Below are 16,861 nucleotides of genomic sequence, written 5' to 3'. Positions count from 1 at the left end.
AAAGTCAACATTCTTGTCTAAATTACTGTAAATCCATTCAAAGCCACATCTTTTGTCCAATAAAAGAAACTCTAGATATTAAAAAAGTCACAATCTTGTCTAAAATCCTGTTTGATCAGCACGTTTATTTTCCAGAGACAAAAAATTCTTACCATGTTTCCTGAGGACACTAGATACAGTTTGCTTTTCCCATTTCTTTTAGCTTTGCATGTGTTAAATTAAACCCAACGCTAATTCCACAGATTCTTGTCCTTATCAAACTGTCTTTCTTGCCATCTTCCCTCTGTCCAACATCACTCCATGACACAGACATACCACAAAATTCTTCTTTTAAAAACTTGATGGCTCTAAAGTATGTAATGTCTACATGCTACTTTTAGCTTCAGCATCTTGGAGCAGGCACACAGCGTCGCTGTCGTAATAGCCACGCTTTGAGTGAGCCATTTTTCTCTGCGGATACCGATCTGTATCCGTTATACAGATCAGTGTCCACGGACTTATAAAACTTGTATGACATTTAAAAAAAAAAAAATTCTTTGCGATAGGCATTTTAAAAACTCAGTGATGATCACGATTACAGAGTACAATACTAACACCCGCCCATTATGAAATCCACGGAATTCCTCGGATCCATGAAGTTTTTACAGCCCTGATATATACACTGAACAAAAATACAAACCCAACACTTTTGTTTTCACTCCCATTTTTCATGAGCTGAACTCAAAGAGCTAAAGCATTTTCTATATACACAAAAGACCTATTTCTCTCAAATATTCCTCACAAATTTGTCTAAATCTGTGTTTGTGAGCACTTCTTTGCTGAGATAATCCAGCCCACCTCACGGGTGTGGCATATCAAGATGCTGATTAGACAGCATGATTATTGTACAGGGGTGCCTTAGGCTACCCACAAAAAAAGCCTCTCCAAAATGTTCACTTTTATCACACAGCACAACGCCACAGATGCCGCCAAGTTTTTAGGGAGCGTGCAATCAGCATGCTCACTGCAGAAATGTCCACCACAGCTGTTACCTGTGAATTGAAACTTCATTTCTCTACCATAAACCATCTCCAAAGTTTCAGAGAATTTGGCAGTACATCCAACCAGCCTCACAACCACAGACCATGTGTGTAACCACATCAGCCCAGGACCTCCACATCCAGCATGTTCACCTCCAAGATCATCTGAGACCAGCCACCGGACATCAGCAACAATCAGCTTGCAGAACCAAAGAATATCTGCACAAACTCTCAGAAACTGTCTCAGGGAAGCTCATGTGCATGCTTATCATCCCCATCGGGGTCTCAACCTGACTGCAGTTCATTGATGTAACCGACTTGAGTGGGCAAATGCTCACATTTGATGGCGTCTGGCACGTTGGAGAGGTGTTCTCTTCATGGATGAATTTCGGTTGTCACTGTTCAGAGCAGATGGCAGAGTGTGTGGCATCTTGTGGGTCAGCGGTTTGCTGTTGTCAATGTTTTGAAGTGGCCCAATGTGGCGGTGGGGTTATGGTATGGGCAGGCGTATGATATGGACAATGAACAAAAGTGCATTTTATTGGACTGCATTGATATAGTACTTTTCTATCTGCATCAGATGCTCAAAGCACTTTACAATAATGTCTCACATTCACACCAATGTGAGGGTGCTGCCATACAAGGCGTTCACTACACACCGGGAGCAACTAGAGGATTAAGGACCTTGCCCAAGGGTCCTTAGTGATTTTCTGGTCAGACTGGGATTTGAACCGAGGATCGTCTGGTCTCAAACCCAACGCTTAACCAATAGCCCATCACCTCCCCTTGATGGCATTCTGAATGCACAACGATACCGTGGCGATATCCTGAAGCCCACTGTTGTGCCATTCATCCACAATCATTATCTCATGTTGCAGGATGATAAAGTACTGCCCCACATTGCAAGGATCTGTACACAATTCCTGAAAGCATCCCAGTTCTTACATGCCCGGCATACTCACCGGACATGTCACTCATTGAGCATGTTTGCTCTGGATTGGTGTATTATTGGTAAATTATTTTTTTATTTAAAAAAAAAAAAAAAATTATATAGGAGATAATGTGGAAAAGAAAGAAATTAACAAGGAGGTTAAGAACGAAATCCGTAAAGCTAAAAGAGCTTACAAAGACAAGGTAGAACATATGTACAGTAGTGGTGATCTGCGGGCAGCCTGGATAGGCATTAAATCTATGGCTTCAGTTACTAATGTCCAACAGGATAATAATAGAGCGCCAATTAAAGTAGAGGGGAGCTACGATGAGGATCTGCCGAATGCATTTAACTGTTTCTATTCTAGGTTTGAGAACTATGAGGTTGCAGATAAACTCCCCCTTGAGAGCACTTCCTCTGCTACTGACGATGGTATAATCATTAGCGAGGATAGTGTGAAAAGACTTCTGGAGAAGGTTAATGTAAGGAAGTCTTGTGGTCCAGATGGAATTTGTGGACGTACACTGAGGTATTGTGGTGAGCAACTCAGTAGTGTCCTCCTCTATATCTTTCAGAGGTCACTTAGTTGCGGCCGAGTGCCAGATTTATGGAAATCATCACTTATAATTCCTGTCCCAAAAAAGTCATTTCCTAAACAGTTTAATGATTTTAGACCTGTGGCACTTACATCACTGTGTATGAAGGTCTTTGAGAAAATTATGAAGAATATGATAATGTCAAATATGAAAGGGAATATTGATCCACTTCAATTTGCATATCAGGCGGGTAAAGGAGTAGAAGATGCTAAGCTTTTTATTCTCGACTGTCTTTACAGACATTTGGAAAAGCCTCAAGCTCATGCTCTGCTTTTATTTGCTGATTTCTCTTCAGCTTTTAACTTGATGCAGCCTTGCCTTTTAATTAAGAGGTTAAGGTGTGATTTTAAATTGCCTCACCAAATGGTTGAATGGTTGGCGGACTTTTTAACGAATAGGAGACAGAGAGTTTTGGTAAATGGATGCGTTTCAGACTCCTTAGTTTTGTCCACAGGCTCACCACAGGGCTGTGTTCTTTCCCCCTTGCTTTTCATCTTATATACAGATGAATGCAGAAGTGTCAGGCAACGCAGCTATTTAGTTAAGTTCTCTGATGATACTGCTTTGCTGTCCCTTCTTCAGGGAGAGGAGTCAGGACACGGGGAGGCCCTTGCTGATTTTGTTTCATGGTGCGATACAAATCACTTGGAGTTAAATGTATCTAAAACAAAGGAGCTTATAATTGATTTTAGACGTAACAAAGGGTTTGCTATAGACAGCATTATTCATGGGAAAGCTGTAGAAAAAGTTCCTGCATATAAATATCTGGGCACTTTTTTTGATGAGAAGTTGAGATTCGACGTAAATACGGCAGACATTGTGAAGCGAGGGCAACAGAGAGTGTACCTCCTTCGCAAATTGAAGTCCTTCTCTGTCAGTTCTGTTATTATGGGTCGTTTTTAATCAGTCCTTTATTGAAAGTCTTTTATGTTTTTCTTTCATCTGCTGGTTTTCTAGCCTGGCACTGAAAGATAAAAGTAGCTTGCATAGTATCACAAAGACATGTTCAAAGATCATTGGAGTGGAAACCAGAGACCTAGCTAGTTTTTGTTAACAGCAAATGGTGAGGAAGGCAAATTGTATTTTGTCTTCTAGCGGACATGTGCTGGCAGGTGAATTTTCTTTGTTGCCTTCGGGCCGTCGTTATGTTTCACCTGTCTGCAGGACGAATCGGTTGTTAAAATCTTTTATTCCTTCTGCTATCCGTCTTTTAAATTCCTTGTAAGGTGTAGATGTATGGGTATGTGGATGCAGTATGTTGCACATTTTATGTGGATGTAGTATGTTTTTTTTTGTTTTTTTTTTTGTGATGTGCCGGTATGCAGGCTGCTGAAATTAATTGCCCCTGGTGGGATGAATAAAGTTGTCTAAGTCTAAGTCTATTCGGTGTTTCACAGTTTCCCATAATGCCCCTGGTGGCCACCTACACTTCCCATGCACCGCGGTGCCAGCAGAGTTCCGCTCTCACAGCGCATATAAACAATGGCAAAGCGAGGATGTGAATGGCGCAGATTCAGTGAGTTCACGAGAGATTATGATGACACATTCTTTCAAGTTGAGAGGGTTATCTAGAGGAGGTGTAGCACCTGTGATAAACCTCTGCTGCGCCCCGATGTCTTGTTGTCCACGCTTCACGAGGTGTATTTACATTGTGCTCTAAACCGGAACTCTACAAAACAAAACTGCGAAATACCAAATACGACAGCGTGTTCCAGTCCCTGACAATACCCAGCAACTGCTCAGCCATTGCAGAGGAGTGGACCAACATTCCACAGGCCACAATCAACAACCTGATCAACTCCATGCAAAGGAGATGTGCTGCAATGCGTGAGGCCAACGGTGGTCACACCAGATACCGACTGGCTTTCTAACACCCCCCGCCCCCAATAAAGCAAAACTGCACCATTTCAGAGTGGTCTTTTATTGTGGCCAGCCTAAGGCACACCTGTGCAATAATCATGCTGTCTAATTAGCACCTTTATATGCCACACCTGTGAGGTGGAATGGATTATGTCAGCAAAGGAGAAGTGCTCACGAACACAGATTTATGAACAATATTTGAGAGAAGTAGGTTTACTGTGTATATAGAAAATGTTTAAGATCTTTCAGTTCAACTCATTAAAAATTGGAGCAAAAACAAAAGTGTTGCATTTATATTTTTGTTCAGTGTACATGCACAGTTACAGTGGTTCCCAAAGTGTGACTGACTGTAAATCTCTCTAATAATGCACCACCTACTGTAGATGGATGCGAATATATGTGGTCAGGAGAATTGTAAAATGAGAATCAACTTTAGTGATGGTTATTACAGCTCTACATTAAACACTATTGTAGAGAAATTGTAAAACAAAGTGAAGTGGATAGATGAAGTGCATGAGAGATGCACCCATTGTTATCTAAACACATGAAATGCAAGGAATTGTCAAGGAAAACCAGACAGTTTGCACCTTTTTTTCTGCCTTGCCATGGACCATTTCAGAAACGTTGGCTTCTAAGTGCCATGCAAGAGTACACCAAGAATTCTGAGGACAAATGTTCCAAAACTTTGCAAGAGGCCAAAGGCATGAAGATTGTTTTTTTTTTAGCAGACAAACATTGCAACTACAACTGCACAATCACTGTAACATCAGCTAAGGCAGTACATCTGTGCAAAACTATCCTTGTCAAACTCCAGATACACAGTAACTGGATTTGGACAAAAGCTAGACCGCAACAGACTGTGCAGCACCTGCCAAACATTACTGATATGGCCAATGTCGCATGGATTTCTACTGCATTAACACTTAACAAATCTGATCACATTCACTGGAAGGATAGATCAACACTGGTATCACATCTACAAGGAAGCACTGTGATTCAATGACTAATTAGGAAGGACGTACTGTCTGAATACTCACAGCTTCTGTAGGCGTTTTCTTTAATTTGCTTCTGTCGACTTTCATTGTTGATAATCTGTATTGTTGCTCCTGTTGAGAGGTTTCATTACACATATGTGAATTAGTTAATTAAAAAAAAATCACTGTTAAAAAAAATTTTAATTAAAAAAATTCTATAAAATTTACACACAAAGAAACTTCATGCACGGAATTAATGTTTGACAATTACTGAACATGATTTATAAATCATACTTACACAACATAATCTGGCAATACCCACTTAACAGCATGTTCTGTTCACGTCACCTACAAAATAAGATATTTGACTTGTTTTAGTTGTCAGCACAATAAGTCTCAAGTCTCAGTCACAGCAAAACATCATCCCAAAAGCAGGATTAAAACATCATGTGGTACAGCATGAGCTCATATCCAACAAAACACCTTTTTTTTTTTTAAAGGAGCTAGAGAGAATTATTTTCTCAGATAATCCAGTGTAAATGCCCAAAGGGTCACGGAATAGGTGATCTCAAGTTATCCATTTAGCTAGCAACATATCAAAAAGTTTAAATTACAGTGGGTCCAGGCTGGTGGTCTTAACATTTTATTAGCACTTCAATATGTAGTATTAGAAATGTTAACACAGGCAGGTCAGTGTATGGTGAGCTACCACCAACTCTACCGATAGCTTTCATTTACATCTTACAAGCTAACCAGCCAAAAGCCCAGGACATTATTTGACTAAAGATCACAAGCCATTAACCTAGATTTAAACTAGCAAAGTTTAGACTTGCCTAGCTTTTTGGCAATTGGCTTGAAGCCTGTCTGACAAAACAAGAGACGTTTTAAAACTCAACAACCTGAAGAAATCATCCCTTTAGTTTGCTGCGGAGCTGGTGTTAGCTATTGACAGGCTAACAGTAAGCCACCGTAGCAAACCTTCTTAAAACACGGAGGGAAAGGGGGAGGGAAAAAAGAAACCACTACATTAACATTATAACCAGATCTGACAGAAACAGATCGAGCAACACGCTACCATAGAAGCCAATATTTGTTATAAGCGGCACCAAGTTTAAGCGTTAACTGCACAAACTGTTTTAGCCATCGGTATTACAGCTGTCAATCCGGACAGTCTCAGTCTGCCACGCTGCTGTCCTGACCTGACTCCTGATTAATTTAGGTCGAGGCTCCGCAGGCCGCACGAGAAGCCCACAGTCTCCATTCCTACAGTCTCTTCTCACAGTTATGCAGAAACTAGAAACACACGTCGGCGACCAGCGACAGTATGACGGCCTCTCGTCAAACACCTAAAGGCGGTTAACACGTTACTTCACCACATTCTCAGACAGTGTTACGCCTTCATAGCACGCGCTAGCTAGCAGGCTAGCTCCCGCCCGTGAAGTAGCAGAAAGGCGTAATAAGTCGCTGAATCATCGCCGGACGGTCCAACGTGACACTGCCACTTTGTGTTTTCAGGTTTTCGTTGGGACTGCCGGCTTTGGAAAATAAGTATTACGGCCGTTGTGAGATTTTTGTGATCCAGGTAGTATTTGTAGCAGTAAAGCACTAGCGTCCAGACGGCTGTAAATGATCAGCCCGTGTTTATCGATGAGGCACGTATTGATACAGAGCGACTGCTTTTCTGGGAGAATGCATCACTTCGGCGTCTCACGCGATCACTAACATTTAGCAATCACAACCTACTAACATCTACCAAGTGCTCAACTGCACCCTCACCACAAGAAAGAATGTTATTCACGCAAATCACAAGTAACATGCTGCCACATTAAACAAAAATAATTCACACAACGCAGGCACACAAAGCATGTCTCTATAAAACGAGACTTCTCGCACATCAGAAACCAAAATTTCTCCCAGGATATCAAACAAAGCCCCGCTGAATAAATAATATCCGTTGCATGTCACTTATTTTAGGCCAATGGATTGTTACCAATATTCAATATGCAGGTATTTTCAAACTCATTTTGGCCAGTAAGTATGTCAATACTGATGTGGTTTTTCTCCTTTAATTTCAGTGAACAAAACCAAGGCTCTCCTCTACTAGAATTGACCAGTATTTTATTAAATGCTAGTTTAACTGAAAAACTTATTGAGGTTCCAGCAGCATTGTATAGCAGCACACTGGCTAAGAAGCACACAGAGTATCGAAAGTGAAAAACAATTTGGAAAAATATAAATACAGTGGTCCCTCGCTATAACGCGGTTCACCTTTCGCGGCCTGGAGGTTGTGGCTTTCAACCAACAGCACAACCATGAGGTCAGAGGGTGTATACCAACACAATCCATCACAGTGATAACTCAGTGATGGTGGGCTGTTCACAATCCATGACATGCTGAATGTGGATCCCAACCGCAAACTTGTCAGGCATCAGCAATCAGCAGTTAACGTACGGCTATGGAAAGCATTGCTTTACGGCTTTCCGTAGCCGTACATTGATTGCTGGCTACAGAGAGCATTGCTTTATGGGTTTCTGTAGCTGTACATTGGTTGCCAGCTACAGAGAGCAATGAAGAGATCGCGGGCCTGCTGTTTCTGAAAAGCAGTGAAGCAGAGAACCAGCAAAGCAGCGGGTCGCAGAACTGCTTCAAGCTACAAGCAGTGGGTCTGCAATCAAAGTAGGGAAATGATCATTGGAACATTGGATCATTTTTGGTCATGATCCAATGTTCATGACCATAGGTGAGGATATGAGTGTAAAGTGACTGATAAATCAAGTGTGTAGCCTTCTGGCTCAGTTCTACCTTCACCACAGCAATCCGGTACAGCGTCCACAGAATATCAAATGCAGCTCCAATCTGGACTATCAATTTCCCCCTCCAATTTACTCTCATTCGTGAAGAAGACCCCAAAATATTTGAAATCCTCAACTTGTGGCAATAACTCTCCCCTGACCCAGAGGGGACAATCCACCCATTTCCAACAGAGGACCATGGTCTCAGAGTTGGAGGTGCTGATCCTCAACCCAGCTGCTTTGCACTCAGCCTCAAACCTGCCCACCTGAGTTCATAGACTGATTAAGCAAACAGAACCACATCATCTGCAAAAAGCACAAATGCAGTCCAGAGGTCACCAAACTGAACACCCTACTGCACCTTGAAATCCTGTCTATGAACATCACAAACAGGACTGGTGACAAGAGGCAGCCCTGGCAGAGTCCAACACCCACCAGGAACAAGCCTGATGCAATGCCTACAATGTGGCCATACCTTCTACTTTGGACATATACAGACTGGATGAGGTGTTGCGGTGCTTCCGGAGCCCCATACTACCATAGCACCCACCAGACACACAGAGGGACCCGGAGAAGCTGAAGCCTCTGGATGTTGTTGGGATGCCATGCCTGACACACTAATACAACGTTGCATCAATGCCAGGGATAACATCTCTGGATTGGCGAACGGGGTGGAAGGTCCCATCTTTAAGAAAAGGGGGACCAGAGAGTGTGCTCCAGTTATAGAGAAAACACACAGCTCAGCCTCTCTTCGAAAGCCTATGCCAGGATACAACAGAGGACACTTAGTCGAACTTCAGATTGAGGATGAGCAATGCGGGTTCTGTCCTGGTCATAGAACAGTTCTTTACCTTGAGCATGCACACTGTGCACTAAACTGAGATCGACATTGAGTAAGAGATGTTTGTGTTAATGTGGACAAACAGAAAAATATACTCATTGGGTACAAAATAGATTTTACTCAGGCAGCATCTGCATGCAGACGAAGGAATATCTAAGCTGTTGGCTCTGGTAAATTTATTTAATCTTAAATTAATCAAATCAAACCATGGGAAAGGATTGTATACCGAGCACATAATAGGATGTCAAGCACTACAATGTTTAGGAGGGGTCATTGTTTGCTCAAATACAACAAACATTAACAAATATCCTAAAGCCCCCAAAAAAGCTTGTTTTAAATAGTATCTACATGTCATTAAGAACTTATCAGTTACAAAAATTATCACAAACACTCATCGTTTCATAGCACAAAAGTAAAAATTATGTCATTATTTTGTTATTTGAAATTTGATGCACCATTCTGTACAGTGATCTAAATTTTCCTTTCAAATGTTCATAATGCCAAATAAAGCATACTGTGGGATGTAGTTGTGACAAGAATATGGGGAAAATGACATTAAATTGTCATTTAATTTATATTTCCTTTTATATGTCATCTGCATAAAAGAATATCACTGTAAAAAGGAGTGTTACTTTGCAATAACTGCACTAATTGTTAACTTTGCCAGCAAGTATATTTATTTTGTAAAATCTTTGCAGATCTTATCACTCACTGATCTTTCCAAAACATACTGCTAAGGCAACAACCAAACCTAGCAGCGTAGCCTATTAGGTATGATCAAACGATCCTTTTCATATATTGATCAAGAATCTTAGTACTGTACACAAGCTATGTTAGACTACAACCTGAGTATTGTGTACAGGGTTGGGCTCCCTTTCTAGAAAAAGACAAGAATGTATTAGAAAAGTTCAAAGAAGGGCAACTAAAATTGCACCTGATTTACAGCACTTGTTATCAGAACAGACTGAAGGCTCTAGGTCTTACTGCATAAGACAGAAGAATTACATGTGACCTAAATAAAATGTATAAAATTACCAATGGATTACAGTCAGTTTAACCCAGTTCATTTTTCACTTCTAGGAGGTCTCGAATGTATACATTCGAGACCTATGTATACTGTATACCTAAGTATATGAGAATGTATACTGTTGAACATAATAGAAGTAGACTTAATATCAGGCAGCAGTTTTTCAAACTAGTCAATGCATATACGGCAGCTAACCAAGTCATGCAATTCTGTCCCCAGATGTTTCATTTAAAATGAATTAGCCTATGAACTAGTTTTATAATTCTGGCAAGTTGCAATATGTTAAGTGTATGGCCTCATAGTTGTAGTTCCCTAGATATCAAAGCTTTATGAGCAAATTTTAATATTTATTTTCCTCTCTCTCTATACACACACAGTATAAAACATTGTTCGTATTGCTGCATCATGTAGCAATTTTCACTCTGCATGTTTTGTTTGTTTTTTTAGTAGTAGTATTCTAGATCCTGAGCAATTGAGTGGGGTTGTCTTAATAATATGACATCAAATTAAAGCATTTTGGGGGGTACTTCTTTATGCCACAAGTCTAAAATGAGCTATGTTAAGATGAAATTGTGTTTATCACAGGAGAATTTCTGTGAGCACAGTCATAGAATTGTGGGACTTTGGGGATGTGTAAAAATGAACCCTCAAACATATGAAACTGCAAAAGGTGGATAGGAAAATATTCATTTTCACAATATGCGCCCTTTAATATTCATATTTAATAAAAAGTTTATTATAACCTATAGAGGTGCACCGATCGATCGGCCACCGATCATTATCGGCCGATCACGCCTTGATCGGTGATCGGCATCAAAAGAACCGATCACAACAGTGCAGGCAGTAGCGCAGGGAGCGCTTGGTGTGTTTGTCAGGAAAATGATAATTTCTCTACATTGATTACAGACCCTGCAGCGGTCCGTGATCAACTTTTCTGCAGCGCGGCTTTGCTCTGAACCTTGAACCAATCGAACCAGTGGTTCACAGATTTAAGCAATGCTTCGAGCCTGTTGCTTCGTATATACTACCTTTCTTTCGCTTAATTTCCCCCCGCTAAAACCCTAAAGAGCATACATCTGTGAGTATTATTTACCTTTTCTATGTTAAACCGACCTGTTATGGTCTTCTGAAACAGTTGATAGATGTATTTTATAACTTAAAAACGGGAGCGATGCTAACGCATTAGCATGTCTATGGCATTTTCAATGTTAAAAGTTAGCATTACGCATTTGCAGCTGCCATCACATTCGGGTGCATTTGTTTTCAAATTGTAATATTTCTTAAATTTATTTTTGTTTATATATTAATTTATTATTATTCTGGGCATGATCCAAATATGTACTTGATCGGTATCGGCCTTGATCGGTATCGGCCGATCAAAATTTCAGTGATCGGCCTAAAAAAATCCTGATCGGTGCACCTCTAATAACCTATTTTCATTTTGAAATTTGCTGTTTTTAAGTAAAAAATTCCAGAATTCAATTCAAGTCTAAGAGCATGCAATGGTGCCCCATGTCGCCGCATCCACACCAGGAAACCGGACCTGGATGGCAACAGATCCGTCCCCACCTCTTGAAACCAACCATCAATCTGCTGTAGCCAGGTGAAACGTGCGTCCCCCTGGCCTTCTCCAGGCTCTGGGTTCTTCCATACTGAGGCACCTCCGTGTTAGATAATGTACAGAGAAGTGCATCACATGTCCAAAATGTCGCAGCCAACATTTTTTTCACAATGCAAGTGGTACTCATCAGCCAAGTCTTGCCAAGTAACTGCTCATTTGACACAAAGCCATTCCAGCAGTGTCCAACATCCAGTCATCGCCTTAGATCACTAGTTAGTGTCCAGACTTTGTAAAATAAGATACTGATCAATTAAAAAAAAAAAAAACATTCTCAGCACCTACACTAGTCTCAAACATCCCTACTTAGAGATAACTCAGGACTATGAAACTCTTCCTAACTAAAAAAAAAAAAGACCATTGAATGCCACTTAAGAGAGGTACAGCTGAGTATCACAGGCAAAACTCAATCTACCAGAGTTCCCAATGAGGCTCTGATTGGCCAGGTGGACAAAAATATTGGCCAATACGAGCCTCTCTCAAATACAATGGAATCAGCATTATTTTTGTAGATAAGCACCCCTTGGTCACATTAGCTCCAAGAGACAGACGCAAAGCAACCAGCTCCCAATCATTTTCAATCAATGCGAACATTTTACAGCTAAAAAAGTGGTTGGTATGCTGCCAGCTAGGCAGGGCCAAATAGACAAGAAGTCTATTTTATGCAAATACTAAGTAATGTGACAGGGAGATTGCCAATCTGCCAAAGAAGGCAATGTGACGGAAGTGTGACATACACCGAGTTAGTTGCATGGACACAATAATCCAAGACAGCAGAAAATACTCTCAGACAGCCGTACTTCTATATAAATCTATTTGCCTTTTTTTCTATTATATATTGTAAAATTAAGTGAGAAGGTTAGGTTAGGGAAAAAGGGGTGGACTATCAGCCCAGCAGAGCATAGACCACAAAAGGGCCCACTGCTGCCCCCAAAATAAAGTTACTTACTTAAACCTTTGGGTACCCTTGACAAAGGATACCAGGTTTCTTAACTTTAGTTTCCTAATCTGGTCAGGTTCCAAAATAAAGGACCCCAAAAACCTCTGCTTCAGTCTACCCCATGCTGGACACTGGCCCAAAAAGTGGAGTGACATCTCAGGTGCCTCCCCACAGGCTGTACATGTACTGACCTGTTGGGAGTCTTATTACCATTCTATGTCTGTTCAATAGGTTGTGACCTGTGAGAGTCCCAACCACTGTACTTATTATACTTCTAGGCAGGCCAACTAGCTCCCTGGAAAACCTTAGGTTTGGTCCTTCCACCAGCTGTCTTACCTGCCTGGTGCTGCTTTCTGATCCAGTTCTGGAGGGCGGTCTTCTGCAGAGCAGTTGACTGCCCTACAACAGGCTCTGGATCCACAAATTTAGTTGAGCTCCCGGATTTTGAGAGCGGATCCCCTCTCATTACCTGGAATGTGTGTATGGCCAGGTACCCACACTACAACTGCATTTGTATCCCCCAGTGTGTTAAGTGCCTGGGCACACTCCCACACCAAAACTGATGAGTAGAGTGGCCCTTTAATGGCTCTTATACACGTCTAAGTAAATAAAACCTCTTTTACCCCTAAAATTGAAGCTAATCAAGTGCTCCACACACTGAATGGCAGCAAACACCTCAGCCTGAAAAACAGCGGTGTATGTGTATCTGCCCATAGCAAAGCTCTTTTCCTGTCAGGCCGTCGTGTTGTTCTCAACACTCCAGCTCCGGCTTTCTCCCTGATCAATGATCCGTCTGTAAAACAAGTGATTACAGGTGAGGTTATGTAAGTAAGTGAGAAAAAAAACACCTTTTTTTATATTGGCAGATGTATCGCCATCATTAATTTGTTACTCCCCAATAATGGTATAATACCTGCCCACCCACCCACCCAAAAAAAAAACCCTATGTAAAAATAAGGAACCAGCCCCCGACTGAATACTTAATTAAAAAATAAAACAAATCCCAAAATTGCCTCTTTCCACAAAGGGAAATACCTGCTTTCAAAACTTCTTAGTTGAAGACGTGTCAGTAATTTGTGTGGCTGTGTTTTAATTGGCAATGGACTTCACTCTGCTGACTATGCATCTCCAGAGAGCACCCAAAACAGTAACTACATTAACTGGTTCTATTAGCATCTGCAAACACAGTAAAGGCCGCACATTAAGTTACCTGTTAGCTTACCCACAGTATTAGCTGCTATTTCAACATATAAAATCAGCTTACACTGTTGGCATAACATAGTCATGTTGCTATCTACGCACACGAGTTTAAGTCGATGGTAGTGTTCATGTCAGCAAAGTTAGAAAATAGTTAGGCTCGCTAGCTATGCTGACTAGCACTTCAAGCTAGGCGATAGTTCAATTTTCTCTTGTCGCTGACGAAAATTAATGGGTTAGGAAACGCCAAGACGTAAGTATAACCAAGTATACTTTCCCTCTTCGTTTCACAAGAAATCATATACAATTTATGTTGTTATTTATGTTACGAAAGAAACAGCTAACTAGCTAGCGGAGAGAGCGGCGCAAAACGCTGTTGCTAAATTAAAAAAATGGCGGTTTACACAGCAATACTTTACCAGAACAGCGACAATCGTTTTCTGAGCTTAATACCAAATGATGGATGCGAATCACCAGCAGTTGGTTTTAAATGTAAATTCGCTGTAAATCCGCCTGCTAAAACCCACGTTGATACTTTAGTGATGTTACATCTGGTACCGCAGCTTCGAAGCGCGTGCCGAATATAGAACAGCTTCCGCTGAAGCTCGGTATCGACACCTGTATCGTTTTGCGGCGATGGCGTCTTATGTGATTCAAGAAGGTGGAACAGAGACACAAAGCGTACAACCAAATTTTTTTTTTTTTTTTTTTTTTTTGTGAAATAATGGTTCAGATCAATATGCACTGCGCAAATATTTAGGCGTCCCAGAGCGGTGATTTTCCAACACTTGGTCACACTTGGTCATGTCTACACTGGTATTATCCTATTAAAAATCAGACTTGTTTTTTTTTTTCTATTTCATTAAGGAAATTAAGGACCATTATTACTTGTGATGAGCTGAACAACCATAATAAGCACAATGGAATGAGTAGGCCTGCTAAATTTTCTTCAGTAACAGCTGTGAATATGACATTGAGCTCTGAAATTATGACATTTCCAGAGATACACAGGAGGACCAGTGAACCTCCTATTTTGGACCACAATGGCATTTTTTAATACTAGTTTCCTTTGGCTTCTCACTTTTTGCACAGCTAGATCCGATATGCATGTTAATTTGGCACAATTTTGCATTAGTCCATGGGCCAAGCAGGTTTTCGGTACCACTTAAGGTGACTAAACAACACTTAGAATCCAGCCTCAGTGTACCATGGCCTATACAAAAATGTATGATAGCCATCCCTGGGTGGTAGCTGTAGCCAGGTAGGGGTCATTGAAGAATTACACAGGTTAAAATTTAAAAGTGCTACAATCACATTGAAAACTATATCAGATTATTTGTCTGATCATAACAATTCCAAAAAAGTATAGTTTGTACTATCTATGATGGAATGTTCTGGAGTTATGGGGGTAAAAACAGCAAAGATGGTGACAAAGGTCAATTTCAGTTTGTACAGGGGTCAAAAGTTAAAATTGCTCCAATTTCATTAAAAAATATGCATATTATTGTTTGGGTTAATAGGGTTCTAATAAGGAATAGTTTGCACCATCTGTCATGCTTAGTTATCATGTTACATGGTAACATATGTCACCTGTCATAGAATCCAATGAACGTCAACCTTGTTTGACCTTTACATTGGAGACCAAACAGTCAACACAGTCAAAACTATTCCATTTATTAATCCTTTTATTTCAACCAATAATTTGCATAATTTTTTTACTGAAATTGGAGCAACTTTAATTTGTAAAAGTAGTTCATGACCAAATATCGCCGCACAATATTTTAGTGATTATGATCAGATGCAGCACAGAAATGTTACTGGTGTAATTTTTGGTGACTTAATCAAAGTGTTTTGTTTTTGCTTCAAAGCTATTTCATTTGATCGTACTCAGAATGTCACTTTGGGTGAGGCTGTATCTGGCACACTCCCTGTAGAATGTAGCATCCCTCAGGGATCAATCTTTGGTCCCCTTCTTTTCATGCTTTAGATAAATGATCTCCCTAGTGTTGCCAAATTCAGTAAGGTTGTCCTGTATGCTGATTACACTGCTTTATTGGTTCCTGAATAATGTACAATAGATATTCAAACCAAGCTAACAGCTGACCTTAAAGCTGTTAATCACTGGTTTAAGATGAGCGGACTAACCCTAAATGTAGAAAAGCCCAAATGCATGGTGTTTGGGACCAAGCAAAGGATAGCCAAAGAAAAATAACCACTGGGGGTTAAAATTTATGATGAAACATTGGAAGGAGTCAATCATTTTTACACGTTCCCGGATTGTTCCTGGATCCATTGATGGATTGGAAGTATAACACGGAATACCTTTGTAAAAACATCTCACAAAGGATAAGTATTCAATTTTCTATCCATCCTTTTGTGTCAGAGTCTACTGCTAATCTTCTTTATAAACTGATGATTGCACCAACAATAGCATATGGAGATATTCTGTGGTCAAAGGGACCTCAAATATTGATAGAATACAAAAGTTACAAAATAGGGCTGACTGAATAAACATTAGACGTCAAATCCCAGCCTGACCGGAAAATCACTAAGGGCCCTAGGGCAAGGTCCTTAATCCCCTAGTTGCTCCAGGTGTGTAGTGTGTACCTTGTATGGCAGCACCCTCACATTGGGGTGAATGTGAGGCATTAGTGTGTAAAGCACTTTGAGCGTCTGATGCAGATGGAAGAGCGCTATATAAATGCAGTCCATTTACCATTTATTTGATCTCATTTTAGTTTCTTTTAAAATTGTATCGGTTCATTTTAATGCAGTATGATTTGGTAATGATTGACTGTGTATTTCTGTTGGGACCCTGTTGGAAAGATGCTCACAGTGACAACTTGAGATATTATATTGTGCATTGTTCACATAATTGGGATATCCTGAATAAATGCATTCATTCATCAATACTGGCATATTTTCTGACAAGTTGTGCATTACAATCTCATGTTTTATAATTTCAGATGTAACAGCATATTACATCTACCAATCAGGAAAACATCTGCACTGCTGCTGAAAACCTCTATACTGTAAGCCTTAATGTTTTGACACAGAAAGGTGACA

General features: G+C 40.5%; 1 protein-coding gene across 1 annotated transcript in view; it reads right to left on the bottom strand.

Moving 5' to 3' along the window:
• The window catches only part of huwe1 (HECT, UBA and WWE domain containing E3 ubiquitin protein ligase 1), a 201,263-nt gene extending 186,874 nt beyond the window's left edge, over positions 1-14,389 (bottom strand). Inside the window, 4 exon segments of the mRNA XM_034172372.1 lie at positions 5,444-5,512; positions 5,679-5,728; positions 13,309-13,391; positions 14,215-14,389. Of these exon segments, the coding sequence (XP_034028263.1) occupies positions 5,444-5,488 (45 nt within the window). The 5' untranslated portion in view covers positions 5,489-5,512; positions 5,679-5,728; positions 13,309-13,391; positions 14,215-14,389.
• Positions 14,390-16,861: the final 2,472 nt, after the last annotated feature.

This window comes from Thalassophryne amazonica, chromosome 6 (assembly GCF_902500255.1).
Source record: "Thalassophryne amazonica chromosome 6, fThaAma1.1, whole genome shotgun sequence".
NCBI lineage: Eukaryota > Metazoa > Chordata > Actinopteri > Batrachoidiformes > Batrachoididae > Thalassophryne > Thalassophryne amazonica.
The sequence above is the reverse complement of the archived record's forward strand: the minus strand, read 5'-3'. Positions and strand labels throughout refer to the sequence as shown.